The 17,121-nt window shown below is 33.2% G+C and overlaps 2 protein-coding genes across 3 annotated transcripts; one reads left to right on the top strand and one right to left on the bottom strand.

Moving 5' to 3' along the window:
- Positions 1 to 3,274: 3,274 nt before the first annotated feature.
- LOC128166175 (sterol carrier protein 2-like) lies at positions 3,275 to 11,475 on the top strand. 2 transcript variants are annotated; one of them, XM_052831174.1, is made up of 18 exons: positions 3,275 to 3,401; positions 5,055 to 5,112; positions 5,332 to 5,403; positions 5,591 to 5,655; positions 6,033 to 6,096; positions 6,689 to 6,753; positions 7,465 to 7,591; positions 7,859 to 7,922; positions 8,111 to 8,197; positions 8,426 to 8,576; positions 8,694 to 8,745; positions 8,876 to 8,971; positions 9,234 to 9,341; positions 9,430 to 9,580; positions 9,776 to 9,869; positions 10,158 to 10,287; positions 10,385 to 10,461; positions 10,778 to 11,475. In XM_052831174.1, exons 1-18 carry the CDS (start codon positions 3,339 to 3,341, stop codon positions 10,868 to 10,870), a joined length of 1,617 nt encoding a protein of 538 aa, XP_052687134.1. In that variant the 5' UTR covers positions 3,275 to 3,338; the 3' UTR covers positions 10,871 to 11,475. The 2 variants fall into 2 exon arrangements, with proteins under 2 accessions (XP_052687134.1, XP_052687133.1); XM_052831173.1 differs by lacking the exon at positions 6,689 to 6,753 and adding an exon at positions 6,800 to 6,864 and having other exon boundaries at positions 3,276 to 3,401.
- Positions 11,476 to 12,139: 664 nt separating this feature from the next.
- LOC128166176 (uncharacterized) lies at positions 12,140 to 17,110 on the bottom strand. The gene is made up of 4 exons (XM_052831176.1): positions 16,931 to 17,110; positions 15,181 to 15,339; positions 14,457 to 14,683; positions 12,140 to 13,850 (listed from the first exon to the last, which is right to left on the bottom strand). The coding sequence occupies exons 1-4, from the start codon at positions 17,061 to 17,063 to the stop codon at positions 12,753 to 12,755; spliced, it is 1,617 nt and encodes a 538-aa protein (XP_052687136.1). The 5' UTR covers positions 17,064 to 17,110; the 3' UTR covers positions 12,140 to 12,752.
- Between the last annotated feature and the right edge of the window lie 11 nt (positions 17,111 to 17,121).

Genomic DNA, 17,121 nt, shown 5'->3' on the forward strand with positions numbered 1-17,121 from the left:
TTATCGACAGTTAACTATAGTTTACGAACGCTAAACTATAGTTAATAACAGTTTTTTGTAAACTATAGTTTACTAACCGTAAAACTATATAGTTAACAATTCGTTAACTATAATATATAACGGTTGTAAATTATAGTTTATGAATGATAATCTAAGTTTATCCGTCTGTAAATAACTTCAACGATAGAATTTGTCAATATATATATATATATATATATATATATATATATATATATATATATATATATATATATATATATATATATATATATATATATATATATATATATATAAAGCACTAAAAATGGCTAACGACACGAACAATAGAAATTGACAATTTCTATTGTTCGTGTCGTTAGCCATTTTTAGTGCTTTATATATTCAGTTTACTGGCTTAGTATCTATATATTAGATCCGACACCTTAAAGATGCCTAGTGTTGTTGATTCTATTCAGTGCTTTTTATATATATATATATATATATATATATATATATATATATATATATATATATATATATATATATATATATATATATATATATATATATATATATATATCTCAAATTGTCGTTTAACTGCATTCCACCTGTATCTCAAACGACCGTGTAGTGAGCGACCAGCGCGCTAGTTTCCCTTCGTCATCGAAAGCAAGATTTTTGTCTTGCCTAGATGGCCCAGTGGTTAGCGCGGAGAATGGGTTCTAGAGGTCGTGAGTTCAAGCCCCGGCCGGGGAGGAGCTGAAGCTCCAAAAAGGTGAATTTCTCTGTGCTTTATGTATATCTTTATCATTCACTATGGGCAGGTATATGTCAATTGGAGAGTTATTGCAATGTTTGTGCTTATTATATATATATATATATATATATATATATATATATATATATATATATTCACATCTGTAAACTATAATTTACATTAGTTAACCATAGTAAAGAGTTGTTAATTATAATTTCACAATCGTGAAACTATATTTATCAGATAAACCTTTTGCAAATGCAAATGGTTGTTTTCAATGTTAATTATAGTTTTACACTTCTGAAACATATATGATCGCGTTATGACTATGGTTTACAGTTGTGAAGTATAGATTGTCGTCTTGAACTATAATAGTTTTCTGTCCGTAAACCATAGTTTACAACCGTTAAACCTAGTTTATCGACTGTGAAACTATGATTATAGCTTATTTTTATGAAATTGGCATGCCATTTAGTTGACAGTGAAACTGTAGTTTACAGTTAACTATAGTTTACGATTTGTAAACTATAGTTTACAGTCGATAAACCAACTGTATTAACTGTGAAACTATTGTTATCGCATATATTTTCCATCTGTAAACCATAGTTAACACGATCTTCTATGTTTTGGAAGTATAAACAATAATTAACACTAAAAACAACCATTTGGGATTCCGAAACATAGTTTACCTGATAAATATAGTTTAACTATTGGGAACTATAACAACTCTTAAGTATAGTTAAAGAGTGAAAATCATAGTTAACAGATGTGTATGGTATGCCAAATTAACAAAAAAGTGAGATTATAATAGTTAACGAAATATTAACTATAGTTTGCGGTTCGTCAACTATACTTAACAATCGATACACCTAATTTATCGTATGTGAAACTATGGTTAGCTCATTTTTGTGAATTTGGCGTGCCAAAGTTAACCTTAGTTTACATTCCGTAAAGTATAGTGAACAGTTCCTTCACTATAGTTTTCATATGTAAAACCATATTATATTTAATATACAAATGCTAATCTAAGTTTACATGTATCTTTCTGTAAATAAACGTTAACCATAGACGAATGGCTTAGTAAGTTTCAGGCGTGAATCTATATATTTATCCGCAACATCTATTGTTAACGTTTATTTACAGACGAATAAACTAAGATTAGCATTCATTAACTACTAATATTATTTTACAGATGAAAAATATAGTTAATGAATCGTTTGCTATAATAGTTAATCATTCGTAAACTAAAGTTTACAGTCGATAAATGTGAAACTATGTGTTGTTCATTTTTTATCAACTTGGCGTGCCATATATATATATATATATATATATATATATATATATATATATATATATATATATATATATATATATATATATATATATATATATATATATAGTTAATGATTCGTAAACTACAGTTTACAGTCGATAAATGTGAAACTATGTGTTGTTCATTTTTTATCAACTTGGCGTGCCATATATATATATATATATATATATATATATATATATATATATATATATATATATATATATATATATATATATATATATATATAGAAACACAATAAAATCCACAGTGGTCGGCGAGTTATAGATAAAAATTAAATAAGAAAACACGAAAAACGTTCAATATAGCTTAAGCGCTTTCATCTTAAAATCTTCAGAAGCTATATAATGGATATTATATTCGTGTTTTCTTATTTAATATATATATATATATATATATATATATATATTTTCAGTGTCTTTGTCTATGATAACGAATCGATTTTGTAGCGTATAGTCCAATACATTTCATCAATGGCTATGTTGATATTTAATCGTACAATTGCTGAAAATTATTTGATTATAAATAATGATGAATCATTGTTTGAATATTATGAGGTGATCAAACACGGTCGTGCGTGATCAAATCTATCATAAAGCACCTCGAGCTTTATTGGATTTGATCACCTCACAATACTCAAAGAATGGTTCCTTATTCTTTGAACATATACCTTTTTCAGATTCTTATAACGGCTATAATTATGCAGACTATTTATTATGGTTTAGGAATATGATTTAAAGTTCATGACGATGAACTATGATAATTGACAGATATCGTAATTATGAAATTCTTAACGATTGTCAACCAACGTTTTTTTTTTGTTTTTTTTTAAAATATAGTTTACAGATCGAAGTGAATCTATATTGTCAGCAAAAACGATTGAATACGTTTATATTGAGACAAACTTTATCGACTAAAATTTGCATGACAAAGTTGATCTGTGCATGGGTTGTGTCCATTACATCAGGGACTGTAAAAAAATCGGAGAGGGCTACATTATTGCAGCTAATACGTTATATTTATGTCTCTGATCCAAAATTGCACAATTTTTTGCCTATTAGACTTAAATGCTTCTTATCCACTGTGATATCTATCATAGTCAAGTAATTTTCTGCTGATTTGAGAAAATATTTCCCAGTGTAGTGAGCCACCTTAAAAAGAATGAAATATATATGTATATAAAAAGTCTGCATTTGATAAACCGGATTTGAAGACAGCGAAGGTTCAGTTACTATCGTTCTCTTTACTTCCGATCGTCGAACTATCAACATGGCAGCCTCCAGTCCGAAGCCAAACAGAAGAGTATTTGTGGTTGGGGTGGGCATGACAAAGGTAATACTTTTTTTTTCTTGCAAAGTGATAGTCAGAAAAAGTTGTTGAATCTGTCGATGACCACTCGTCCTCAGATTTTTGTGCATTTGCTTATTTGAATTGAATTTGAGAGTAAATTTGGACTTTGTCCTCTGCTGTATCATAAGATTTTCCCACTGCCCTTCACTTTGTTTCGACCATGTATACTGTAGCTTAAAGAAATGTACATGTGCATAAATTTTTGAATTTGTGTGCAGGTAAAAGTGGTGGTGTTTTGGGTTTTTAGTTACAGTCGTTTGACCAGTTCCGAATTTTGACCAGTTTCGAATAGTTAAGAAGTTAAATAGCAAAAAATTAATGAAATAAAAAATGTGGGAAAAAATCAATACCTTTAATTTAAACACGTATTAATGCTTGTTTGAATTCTGCTGTAGTTTCATTTTTGCGGTCATACATGTATTTGATATCGGTCTTAGATTAGTCGACCTACTTTCGCTTTGTAATAAATCCAGGTCATTGGAACGCTAATATGCACGTACAATTGTCTGTCGGTGCCTTAAATTTTTACTTGTAACAAGATTTCTTTTTTTAAATGAAGGTTTAGTATGTATTCTAACATACCCAAAAGCAAACAGGATAAAAAATAAAATAAAAACGCAAATGGAAGCAGAATTTTATTTAGCCGTCATTTTACGAGTTCCGAATACCCAATTTGTTTCCCTCTGTTTTAGGATTTAATGAAGATATTGATTGAAACAAATACTTCTGAAATTCATTAAATGTCTTTCTCCGTCTTAAATAAATCATATTGTACCACAATAATGATAAGTGGAGGGGCTGCGACTGTATTCCGACAAGGTGTTAGAAACCAGGCTAAATTATTGTTACGGTGATTTTGTCTGTCATTTCCGTGCAAATCAAACTGTATTGTTAAGAAAATACCAATAACTGAGATGTTTGCATTATACCTGTTATTCAACAGGTTCAATCAATAGTTTTAGGACCGAAACTTTTTTATCTACATTCCATATGTATAGGAACAGTTATGTTATTCGGAACCCATCGGCTTGTTCGCAACTGGTAAAATGGCTTCCCACGTAATTTGTTAGAATAAAATTTTATTTTAAAAAAATTAAATACAGTAATATTGCATTTATATCAGCAGGGATATGGTGTATATCGGCCAAAAAATTAGATCTAAAAATAACACCCAGGAACATTTACAGCACCTACAAATCTATACCCTATTCGGAACTGGTCAAACAACTGTACCACGAATTGATTAGTTTTGGATATTTTGGCAGATCATACTGAAAACTGACAGTTAAGACTTAAGGACATTCCCAAAATTACATAATAAGTCTGTTCCAATGAGTTTGAATAAATGCACTGGAAACAAAATTAAAGCATGTTTTTTAACAAACTTTCTATCATTCGTCAAATCTAAGTTTGATTTGATGAATATAACTATATGTCAATAGAACATTTCTTTTTGGACACACACACACACATATATATATATATACTTTTTCGTATTGTCAAAGCTTATACATTTTTGTTTAAAAATTAAGTGGGTCTCAGGATACAGATTACTACATCATTATTATCATTTATTGCATTAAGTGTCATGATTCAGATGCCTCTAGGGGAATTTTTTTTTTTTTTTAACTTTAGTTTGAAAAACCAGGCCGCAAAGATGATTTTGACTACCCAGAAATGGCCAAAGAAGCAGGTTTGAACTTCAATGAATATCTAAGCAAACTAGACAACTATTAAACAAAAAACTAGATAAATGTTAAACAAAAATTAATAAGTGATAAGTATCAAAATCCTGGACAAGATAAAAAATTTATTTCATAAATCTGTAGATAAGACCTATTTGAATCTTGCTGATAAAATGTTATCTGTGTTTATTGCACATGATGAAAAATATTTTTGTGCTATGTTTCAGGAACTAAGGCCCTAGAAGATGCTGGTATATCGTACGACCAGATTCAACATGCCTGTGTTGGATATGTTTATGGTGAGTTATAACTCTCTTATTTGTAAGAAGAAATAGTTTATGGTAAAATTTTGAAATGTAATTTAAAAAGTATTGAAATTTTGTAATGCATGATAACTGAGCTGGATATATTGATTTTTGTTGATAAGCCACAGGTATGGAAAGTAAACTGTCTAGATCTAATGATGCTGATAATGTTTATCTACAGGTGACACAACATGTGGACAGAGGGCTCTCTATCAGCTGGGGATGAGTGGCATACCCATCTACAATGTAGGTCACTTTTATACCTACCACAATAATCCTTCTGTTTACCTGTACAAAATTTAGAAATCAGTTCCCTTTCTGTAGAATAAAGCAAGTCATAAGTTGCTGAACATGCTGGTATAACACAAAAAGAATTACGAAATAACTTGAAGACTGAGAAAACTTGTTTAGAGTAAATTCATTACCGGTATTAATCTTTATCTTTTTAAAAAATCTGAAGCACTGTTCTAGAGCAGATTCTTGTTAGAAGAAGTCTTTAAATTATCTTCCTGTTCTTGTTTTGATGATGGTAACTTTTAAATATAGCAATTATTGATATATTAAAAATTGTAATACTGCTGTTTATTCTAAGGTAAAATTATGTGGTTGTCTTTGATTGACAGGTGAACAATGCCTGTGCCACAGGCTCTACAGCGCTGTACATGGCAAGGAACCTCATTTTAGGAGGTAAGTCGAAACCAATGCTTCAATTCTTTTGCAGGGTATTTGTAGATATATAAGACATGTGCTGGAAAAAATTTAATTAATGATGACTTGTAATGAAGCTTAAAGCAAGTGTATTCTGCAGATTCCTAATTAAAAGCGAGGAATTAATATTCGCGTAAAATAGTGACAAGCACCCTTCGATGGTTTTAAACTCTCGCTATTATTTTCTAAGAGTTGAGAACTGTAAGAAGGTAGGATAAAAGTTCCGGGTTTACAATTATATATTGTTGCGATTTGATACAAAACAGAAGATTGTGGAATTAAGTACTTGCATAAAATAAGGAATCTACAGTACCATATACCAGTTTATTTTTTGTGACGATTTATTTTTTGCAATCATTTCATCCTCACAAAAAATAAAACATGCAAAAATTGTATCAGTATTTTAGCACTGCATAAAGCTATTTTAATTGCAAGAAATAAACAATGCAAATAGAAAAGTTTAAGTGTACAGATTTATTTTTTCCCCAAAATTGCAACATAGGTAGCTAAACTGGATGTATGGTATTGTGACAGCATGATCATTTGGTGTGCTAATGCTTGTGGTTTACAGGGCTTGCTGACTGTGTGTTGGCTATCGGGTTTGAGAAGATGGAACGGGGTTCATTGAAGAAGAAGGTAATCTCTGGTCTATGAAGTTTGATAACGCTGTGTTGTTTTACAGGGATCGCGGACTGTGTTCTGGCCATTGGATTTGAAAAGATGCACCGTGGCTCGTTAGGAATGACTGTAAGAGTTTTGTGTGAGATTAGATGGACTATTTGTAGCAATTCTGTCACTGTGTTAAGCTTACCACTGGAGTTCATTGATAAAGTTTTAGTATTTTAATCCACAAAAAGCATCAACACTTACATGTATTTGTTTTCAAAGTACTGTTAGATGGATTTACATTCTTATATTCTGGCTTGCCTGTACCATTTAATACTTAACATTTTCACTGTATTATTTTCATATTTTGCTGTTTTATATTCTGGCTTGCCTGTACCATTTAATACTTAACTTTTTCACTGTATTATTTTCATATTTCGCTGTTTTATATTCTGGCTTGCCTGTACCATTTAATACTTAACTTTTCACTGTAATTTATTTATATCTTGCAGTTTTGGAGTTGTCTGATTTATTTTCTAGCTCATACAGTTTCCTTTATCTTTCTTTTTATTGATTCTTTATTTACTACAGCTGTCTGCATGCACATCTGCTTCCTATCTTTGTCATCTAAATCACTGACTCGGGTGTATACCTGTGATACATTCTTTGCAAATCTAAAGTTGCTATGCCTAAAAGTTCAGATTTAGATAGATGGCAACATGACCTTGTGTTGTTTTTCAGTTTACTGACCGGACCAATCCCATGGACAAACACATGGAGGTGATGATGAATGGGCACGGGCTGGAGAAGGGGCCGGTCACTGCCCAGATGTTTGGAAATGCTGGCCGGGAACACATGGAAAAATATGGTCAGAATCAAACAGTAACTTTTCGTCATTCCCCAGTAAAGGAGGTTATCAATTTGAGAGAAATATTTCTGTCATAAATTATTAGGTAGCATTAAGAATGAAAAAGTTTGGTTTTACTGCTCATAATGATGAATAACAAAGAACTGTTGCAGTTTTTGATAGCAATATACACAGTGGTCAAGGGGGATTACTCTCTTAGGAAGCAATTTGTGATAAATTTAGCAACAAATAGTATTGGATTTAATGAGAAAAATTTTCATGTGACAGGAACTAAACCAGAACACTTTGCAAAGATTGCCTGGAAGAACCACAAACATTCCACCAACAACCCGTACGTCGTTTTATCAATCCGTCAAATTTTTTATTAAAAACCTCTAAAGATTCACTGGGCATTGATAAACTAAAGCCTATTTTAACAAACCAATGAATGAATGGTCATGTTTTTCATATTAAGATAAATCATCTGTATATGCTATTCAGTAAATGCATTTGATTTATTATGTTATCATTTTCCAACAGGTATTCTCAATTCCAAGATGAATACTCTCTGGAACAAATCATGAACTCCCCTAAGATTCATGATCCACTTACCAAGTTGCAGTGTTGGTATGTACCGGTAATGTTTTGTCAGTGATGTTTTGTCTGTGTACACTGTGGACTAAGTATTCAGTGCTGACTATGCCTTAATTTCTGAATTATAGAATTTGTGGTTTACATGTACTGGTAGATTTAACATACTACATTTAATATCGAAGACAAAATCAATGATATTAGATATACATATATAATGTGTATGGGGAACTGTATGACAGAACTTCAAAATTTGTGTTTTAGCCCGACCTCTGATGGATCAGCCGCCGCCATTCTGTGCAGTGAGGAGTTTGTCAAAAAACACAATTTACAAAACCAGGCAGTGGAAATTGTCTCCATGGAAATGGGCACAGATTTCCCAAGCACATTTAAGGAGAACTCTTGCATGAAAATGGTAACATACTATAGAAGAAGACAGTGTCATTCCAAAGTCAAGATAAAACATAAATACTGTTATGTTATCTCACTGATTTGGAGAAGAAATTGATGAGTTCATTTGCTTTTATTTCAGGTTGGTTATGACATGGCCAAAGAAGCAGCAAACAGAGCATTTGCAAATGCAGGTAAAATCAGTATTTTGTGTTTTTTTTTATAAAAATTAGTTAACCTAGTCTCTGACAATTTTAGGAATGGTCAAATAGTTCTGTCTGACAAAGTAAAATCATAAGAAGCCTTTTTTGATTCTTGTTACAGGGTTGAGCAGAGATGCTGTGCAGGTTGTAGAACTACACGATTGTTTCTCCTGCAATGAGCTCATCACTTACGAAGCACTGGGCTTATGTGAAGAAGGTAAGTGGTTGTCCATAGAGGAATTTTTTGTAAGGGCTTTATTACCTATATAGATCATAGAAGAAGCAAGGTTTTGCAAGTACCGGGTACAACATGTATAAGAAATGATAAACCGTTATGATTTCATTTTATAATGCCATACAACATCCAATGATATTAGGCCATCATAAATACACAACAAGGTTGTGAGATAAATTAAAGCTACACAAGAATCTTTACATAATTTAAATGTGTGTTTCAAATAAATGTTTCCGATATTTAGGAAAAGCCAAGGATTTGATTGACTCTGGAAACAATACATATGGAGGGAAGTACGTCATTAACCCCAGTGGGGGACTCATTTCTAAAGGACACCCCCTGGGAGCCACAGGTAAGGAACTGCAGTACTCGGACTAAGAAAAATAGATATTACCTCATGATTTTTTGTAGCAATTAATACTGAATCGTGTCTGTGACAGGTCTGGCGCAGTGTGCAGAGCTTTGCTGGCAGCTGAGAGGAATGGCCGGCAAAAGGCAGGTCAAAGGAGCCAAGGTCGGCCTGCAACATAACCTAGGGCTAGGGGGCGCTGTGGTGATCAGTATCTATAGACTGGGATTCCCCAATGCTCGGTATGCTCAGAATATATATTCTTTATTTTTGGAATACCATCCAAAACTGGAAAAACAGGGGGGAAAAATTCATATACATTTTATCATCCTTAATAAAATGAATATACATGTAGTTTTGAATAATTCTTATTAAGTCGTAAAATTCATGGAATATAAATTCGTTATTGTTTTAATAGCATACATTTTTTTTCACAGACAACAGATTCAGGCAGTTCCTGCTAGTAGTTCAGCAGCAAAAGATTTCAAATGTAATGTCATCTTCGAGGAAATCAAAGAAAATCTAGACAAGGTATTATATTGAAGATTTTTACTGACAAACTTAATACAATGTACAATGTACAAATATTGATTTCATGGTGTTATTTGCAGTTAGTTATGAAAGTTCACATTTGAAGTTTGTGCTTTGGTCTATTGAGTTAGTGTTTTATGAATAAGTAGCCGTATAAATTCAACACAAAATAATCCCTCATGATTCCCTTTCATTAACTGCTGTCCATTTTAACGTTCACAAAATTCAGTAAACGTTTCACCCCTTACAGTTAATAATGAAAGTTCACATTTAAAGTTTGTGCTTTAGGATGGACCAGGATGGGTTAAAAAGATGAAAGGAGTTTTCTGCTTCAAAGTGAAGGGATCAGGTGGGAAGGAAGGTGTATGGGTGGTGGATGCTAAGAACGGGAACGGATCGGTCAAGTTCGGGGTTGATCGTGAGTATCTGTACCAGACTGGGTCTCTGATGGAATTTGTATGTTGGTCTTTGAGCATGTTTTTGTGTTAAAAACTTAAGGGATCTTTTTTTTGTAGCTAAGGGTGACGTGACCATCATAATGTCAGATGATGATATGGTGAACCTTATGTTGGGAAAACTAAATCCACAACAGGTATGGTTAAAATGATCTGCATAAGACACATTGTATATCTGAATAGTTTGTTGAATTTGTTATCGAGTTACATTTTTATGTGAACAGCATGAAGCTCTTGAGACCTGGCTCCACCGTCACCAAATTTTCAAATCCCTCAACTCATTCCTCAACTCAAATCCTGTAAAGAAAAGTGCATAAACTTGAGGTCATACCTCAGATTTGTGGCTGAGTATTGACTTGAGGAAAATTGGTGACGACGGAGCCTGTCCTTTTACAGTAAAAAAGGCCATATAAGTCTACATGTTCAGTAATGTTATGTTACTTCTTTCAACAGGCATTCTTTCAAGGAAAGTTAAAAATTCAGGGAAACATGGGACTGGCCATGAAACTGAGAGAGTTCCAGAACAGGACCAAGTCCAAGTTGTGAGGGGAAAGGAATGTTATAAACTGTAGTTCACTCCAGAAAGATGTGATATATCCAGAGCGATCATGTGATTTATGCATTCACCAATCATCACTGACATTTTGATCATGTGACTCTTCCACTGTGGATCAGTTAACTGATTTAAGATTTCATTCTTGAGGCAGTGAAGGTTTAATTGTGATTAATCAGGCTTGTTTTTATGTATCATTAAATTATTTGTTTTATTTTTGTGACTTTCATAATACACCATTTCCACCAAACCTACGGTATTTATTGATATACATGTACTGATGTTATAGAGGGATTAATGTACATTTATGTTTCATATCAGTATGAATGTGATTACTTTTGATTTATTTTGGGTTGTTTAAGTGTGTAAATAAACGAAACACTTCTATAGGATCAGCTTCAGCAATCACCGATATATCTTATACTGGTATTTTTTTCTCTTAAAGTGAAAATTAGGATTACCACCCAAGAATATTATTTGACCTTAGGCACAATATATATCCTGTTTTCATGATGTACATGTAATTCTGTTTTAATATCTTGATATATCATGTTAATGAACTAATGAATGAAAAATGAATAAACTTGTATACATGTCAGTTGTTTAGTAAATTATTTGATCTGATTTCCACTAGGTAACTAATAACTCTTACAAGCTGGTCTACAGACATTCTATAGTCTGTCCCAAGATATTCATGCTGCACATTTGGAAGATTTTTAATAAAAATACACATACATGTACCTATGAAAAAAGTGCAATTGAAATCGAAAGGGAAAATTTCCAAGATAACTTCATTAACATCATTTTTCCTTAGTAAAAATTCACAGGAACGAAACAGATTTCTTATGGAGATTTATAATGGGGAATGTTATCTTTTTATCCATTCGGAAGTCACCTATAATACCTCGCACAATTTTTCAACATTATCTTTCAGGCTGCTTCATCTCCATAGCAATGGAAAATCCCTGTAGACTTTTTATTTTTAGCTGTGTATTGAAACCTGCCAAGCTAGAGGGGTCGTTTCAAAAGGGAAATCTTAGGATTTTTTCATACTATTGAATGAACATCGTCTGAACCAAGAGGTATTTATAAATATTGAATAATTTAAGAAAATATGTGTCAAAAATATCATGGGACAGACTATATCGATAGATTGAGCTTGTATACGGGTATAACTCGACTAGTCAACTGTTATTAAAGTATGACAAAAGGTCGGCAGGTTATCTGGATAACTCGTGATCAGTATGAGCTGGTAACTAATGTAGGTTATAGATCATTTATTTCTGAAAGATATATTCCATGTAGAAAAAGAGTAACAAATAACATAAAATCCATCAAAATTATAATCATTATCATAAATTGATATTAACCATAGTTACAATACATTATTCTTTGTAAACAATATATACTGCATGTATGGAATGAACTGTAGACATCATCAGATAACATGTAAACAAAATCACACAACCTTTTACATCACAAGTTTCACACAACACACATGGTGTAAATTGAACATATAAATAAATTTTCTCAGGAATGTATTAAATGGAATATTAATGCCATGTACCAGCACTTTCTCAATAAAGAAAATAAAATAATTCATGACAATGGAACATGCATGTCAACAAAAGCAAATCACCTGTAATGCATCGGTAGATGAATGTACATGTATGTTTGAAGAAAGACATTGAAAACAGAATGCCATGTTAAATAATTCAATGATAATTACATGATTAATAAAAAAACACCCTAAAGATATCTTGGTAATTCTGTATATTACTAAGAAAAGCAGACTGTTAATATCTACAATAAACAGAGGCACCTGCATAATGAAAGAATAAATTTTGAAAGAAGCAGTATAACGGTACATAATTCTCATAAGAAACTACCATGTTTGACGTGAAGTTCATCGAATACTGCCACACGATTGCTGTCCTCTAGTTTCACAATGAATGGGTTCATCTCGTTCCCGATAGTGTTAGGCACCTTCAGCCTTAACTCCGCCTTCACTTGATTCATGGGCATCACACTCTCCAGTGTGTGACAGTCGTGTAGAATGGCCACCTCAAAGACGATCTCAGTCCCCGTGTCTACCACCAAAAACCGGAAACAGGACGCACTGCCTGGAGTGAACCGCATACTCTTGTGGAACTCTGTGCTCAGGTGACTCGAGCTGATCTTCATCTGTCCATCAAGTCCCAAGAAACACTGAATCCCCAGGATCTTATCAAAATCTGTGTATGCAGTGGAGCGCAGGAAAATACTCAGTCCTGTCTCATTGGGGACCACATCTTTATTCTTCCTGTTTAAAAACTGGACTCTGCCATTAAGAGAGATGAGTTTGGAGGGCCTATACTTTGTCTTTGTCAGAACATACACTGCACGACTCTGTAGGACCAATGCCTCTTCACTGGGTAGAATGGAGTGATGTTCCATATGAAGACCCATCTTCAGCCAGGCATCGGGGCGAAATAAGACAGTGTCCCGCTGCTTGGCGTAGGGGCTCAAGTTGGGACTGGATTTATTTCTGTTCTTTTTTAGATAAGCATTAAGATCTTTATTATGGATGTCCCAATAGGATTTTTCAGGGGCAAACCTGTAAGCTATGTGCATCAAATCCTCTGCTGCAGTTCTCTCCCCTTCTTCTTGCCAAATGAACACACTAGCATGAAGGTTGTCTGTCAGCCATTTAAGCTGTGGGATTGAATTTCGAATAAGAGAAGATCTAATAGAGATGACAATTGGCTGTTGAAGCTCTGCATCCATGACAGCATAATACATGTCCAGGACATTATCCCAGGAGTAACCACTCAGGCTCAGGTCGGTGTGAGTGCCCGTCGTCCAACCCAGAGACATGGTGCATTCTGGAAACAAACGGTTGACATGCTTGAAGTACCTCGTCATGTCAACTCTTGGCTTGGAACCATGAGGACCTTGTAGTATATCAGCATGCAGCCAAACAGGTCTCCGAAGCTGTAAAAAAAAAACCTTTGAAGTCATCATTTTACAAGAGAACTTAACTCCCACTCAAGATCAAATTACATAAACTCATTTTCTCTATCAAATACTTCATCTCAATACTGGTACTTTTACAGTCACTATAGCCATAGCTGTGAATAAATGGTTCATGTAATATTTTGAATCAATGATCATTGAATAGTGATCTAGATATTCAAAATTTCATGCAAGAAATTTTGTAAAATAAAGCCCAGAATATTTCTATGTATCATTTAAAAATATGCCATAATAAATTTAAACTGTTTATATTAGTTAAAATTAGTCTTTGACTTTAACTTTGTCTACTCAACAGTAGAGTTATTGTAAGATACTGTAGAATTTTCATTTTATGAAAACACAGTACTTATTACTCACTTCTACACCAAAGAGAATATACTGTACATGCAAAATTGCTGACATCAAACTTTTATCAGAATTTCATATAATACACAAATGTCAGAAAATTAATACAGCCAGATCTTAAAATTTGCAAGGAGTGCTTTTCCCAATTTTACGCGGATATTAAATCAGAGCATCTAAATACAAATCTACAGTAGTTCTAGTGTAAAATGTAAGCATTACCCCTCGTCTGGAGTCCTTCAGTTTTTGTAGTGTGATCTCCACAGCATCGTTGGACTGGAGGGTGACCTTGATTCCTTTACTATAGGACTGCCTGACCTCAGCCAGCCAATCATCCAGGGTCAGGTCACTGTCCGTATTAGGGAGGCGGGCCATCACCGGAATGAGGCTCTGATGTTCAGTGTCCTGTCCCTTTAGGATTACATCACCTTGTATCATGTCGATTTCTCCTACATAACAATTGAACTATGGTCAGTATCACTGTTGTATGAATTACATTGGTATGATGTTTAAAATACTGTTTAAAACATTATGCACATTGTTAGATTTGTCTTTTGTCAATTTCTTTTAATGTTATAGCCTTTATGTTATACCGGTAATTTTCTTCTGTCTGTCATTTGATTTCATTTTGACTGTATGCCAACATGGTGATGTCAATAAACCATTGAACTGAATTTAGTCGGATGCTTTTTTTCTGACACGACCCTAGATTTATCGCTTAATTTTATAGTTATTTACACTTTTGGTATTGTACAATGTTGGGTTTTTTCATGTTATGTCTGTAGTAGGAATGAATCAAACAAAAATTTAAGTGACTGGACCAGAAATCAGACTCGGACACCTTTATAACTATCTCACAGTCTGGTGTTATACACGTGTACTACATAGCCACTTGGGCTGGACCATTAAATAGCTCCATCTGTTACAAGAAATGAAGTTACTGTACCTGTAATGGCTGTGTCTAATGCTCTCCGACTGTTGACATGTCTGGACCACCTAATGTTGTTTCCATCCTCGTTGGCATGGGGAAAATATATCATTGGACTCACATCTGGGCTCACCTCTAACACTGGGATCTTCCTTCTTAAAAACCATGGAATAAATCCTGTATAAACAAGAAATCATATACTACATGTATCAATTAACAGAGAGAGAGAGAGAGAGAGAGAGAGAGATTATCCTCAATATAGAAGGTGAAACCCTTTTACAGGCTGAAGGGCCTATGAGAGTAAAGCTCTTCATATACCAGATAGCATATATACATTTGAGAAAAATGACTAATAACAATCTGTACCCTATAAAATTGAAAATATTAGTTCAAGATGACAGTTCTTATTCTTTGCCATTTTTAATCTCTTACTGGAATCCTTTCAACACAGATTTTTTTTCAAACCTGATTAAAAACCCAAGCAACTTAAATTCATTTGTTGAATCATTCAAATATTGCCTAATGATTTAAAAATGAGTTATTCTTCTGCAATAAGTCATTTTTGTCTATTTGAAAATTTAATTATGGTATATTAGAAACATTTTAAATATGAGTTATCAGACTGTACATGTAATTTGTGAAGGATTTTGGCACCTAATTAGCTGCCAATGTAAGTAGCTCCTGGTCTGAAAAAAAAAATAGGATAGACAACCTCAGAACTACAGATTCGTAAGTATTAAAAAGTTGCGATTTACAGGTGCACAAAAAATTGCACTAGTTTTGGACTTATCTTATTTCTGAGCACATTCTGTACTAGCTGCAGGTTTGTAGCTCCCAGTCTGAAAAATGGGAGCTACAGACCAGCAGCTAGCATCTAATATGTTGTCATAATTTATACCAAGCTTACTTTCTAAGTGTTATGAATAAATAATTATAGGCCAATCCAACAATAGATTTGCATAAGCAAATGAACATTAAAATATGTCATTTTATTTATTGGCTTTGCTCTCCAAATGGTAGCACTATAAAACTGTAAAAACACATTATTTCCTATACTCTGTCCAAAGATATCCTCGAATCACATTTTTCTTAATTACTCTATATTTTGATTACCTCAGGGATCAAAACTATGAAAAGTTTCCAATATTTCTCAGTTAAAATTCCCTTTATCTTATCAGATTTCAATACACAGGTAAAAAAAAATGTGATGTCTTCAGAGATTTTGTATTGTAACAGACCTCAATGATAATGTTGAAAAATTGTGCGAAGTATTCCGAGTGACTTCCAAATAGAGAAAAAGATATAAACATTCCCCATTATATGTATCTTCGTAAGACATCTGTTTTCATTCCTCTGAATTTTTCCGAATGAAAAATGATAATGTATCAATGAAGATATCTAGGAAATTTTCCCTTTCATCGATTTCAATTGCAATTTTTCGCCCCGACCTGTGTATTTTTATCAAAAATTGGCCAAATATGCTGCATAGATATCTTGGGACAGTCACACACTATAGCATCTACAATGTTATAATGTTTTGTTTTTATTTTTGGCTAGAAATACGCAGGTGCAAAGGCTCACGAGTAGGAAATCTGGGACTTACAATTCGAGTAAAAATTTCTGAAACCTAATAACATTTCTTTCGCTTCATGCGCCTGGGCATAACTGTTCCCTGTAGAGCCCTGCTCAGTATTTTGAGGAAGAACCTTGGTTACTTGATCCAGCACTGTTCAAAACACTGTAAAGAATTCTTTGAAGCGAAACTGACCTTCATTAAAGCTGTACCAAAAGTAAATAACGACAACGGCAACCACCAATTGACAAAGCACAGTTTTTCGATATGGATGGGATGCTTTAACCATTCTTTTAAGTCGTTGAAAATCTTTATTGGAGGCTGCCATAGTTGCTGAACATCTGTGTTTGCAAAGCGTTTGGATATGGTAGCCAAACGAAGAGAAA

The sequence above is a fragment of the Crassostrea angulata genome, chromosome 10 (assembly GCF_025612915.1).
Source record: "Crassostrea angulata isolate pt1a10 chromosome 10, ASM2561291v2, whole genome shotgun sequence".
NCBI lineage: Eukaryota > Metazoa > Mollusca > Bivalvia > Ostreida > Ostreidae > Magallana > Magallana angulata.

Excerpts from the sequence above, each read along its gene's own strand:
- LOC128166175 (XM_052831174.1), top strand. The coding sequence starts at position 3,339 with ATGGCAGCCTCCAGTCCGAAGCCAAACAGAAGAGTATTTGTGGTTGGG. Across the intron at positions 5,404-5,590 it reads CTGTGTTGGATATGTTTATG|GTGACACAACATGTGGACAG; the intron begins GTGAGTTATAAC and ends GTTTATCTACAG. Across the intron at positions 5,656-6,032 it reads GTGGCATACCCATCTACAAT|GTGAACAATGCCTGTGCCAC; the intron begins GTAGGTCACTTT and ends TTTGATTGACAG.
- LOC128166176 (XM_052831176.1), bottom strand. The coding sequence starts at position 17,063 with ATGGCAGCCTCCAATAAAGATTTTCAACGACTTAAAAGAATGGTTAAA. Across the intron at positions 14,684-15,180 it reads ATTAGACACAGCCATTACAG|GAGAAATCGACATGATACAA; the intron begins GTACAGTAACTT and ends ATTGTTATGTAG. Across the intron at positions 13,851-14,456 it reads TGAAGGACTCCAGACGAGGG|CTTCGGAGACCTGTTTGGCT; the intron begins GTAATGCTTACA and ends TTTTTTTTACAG.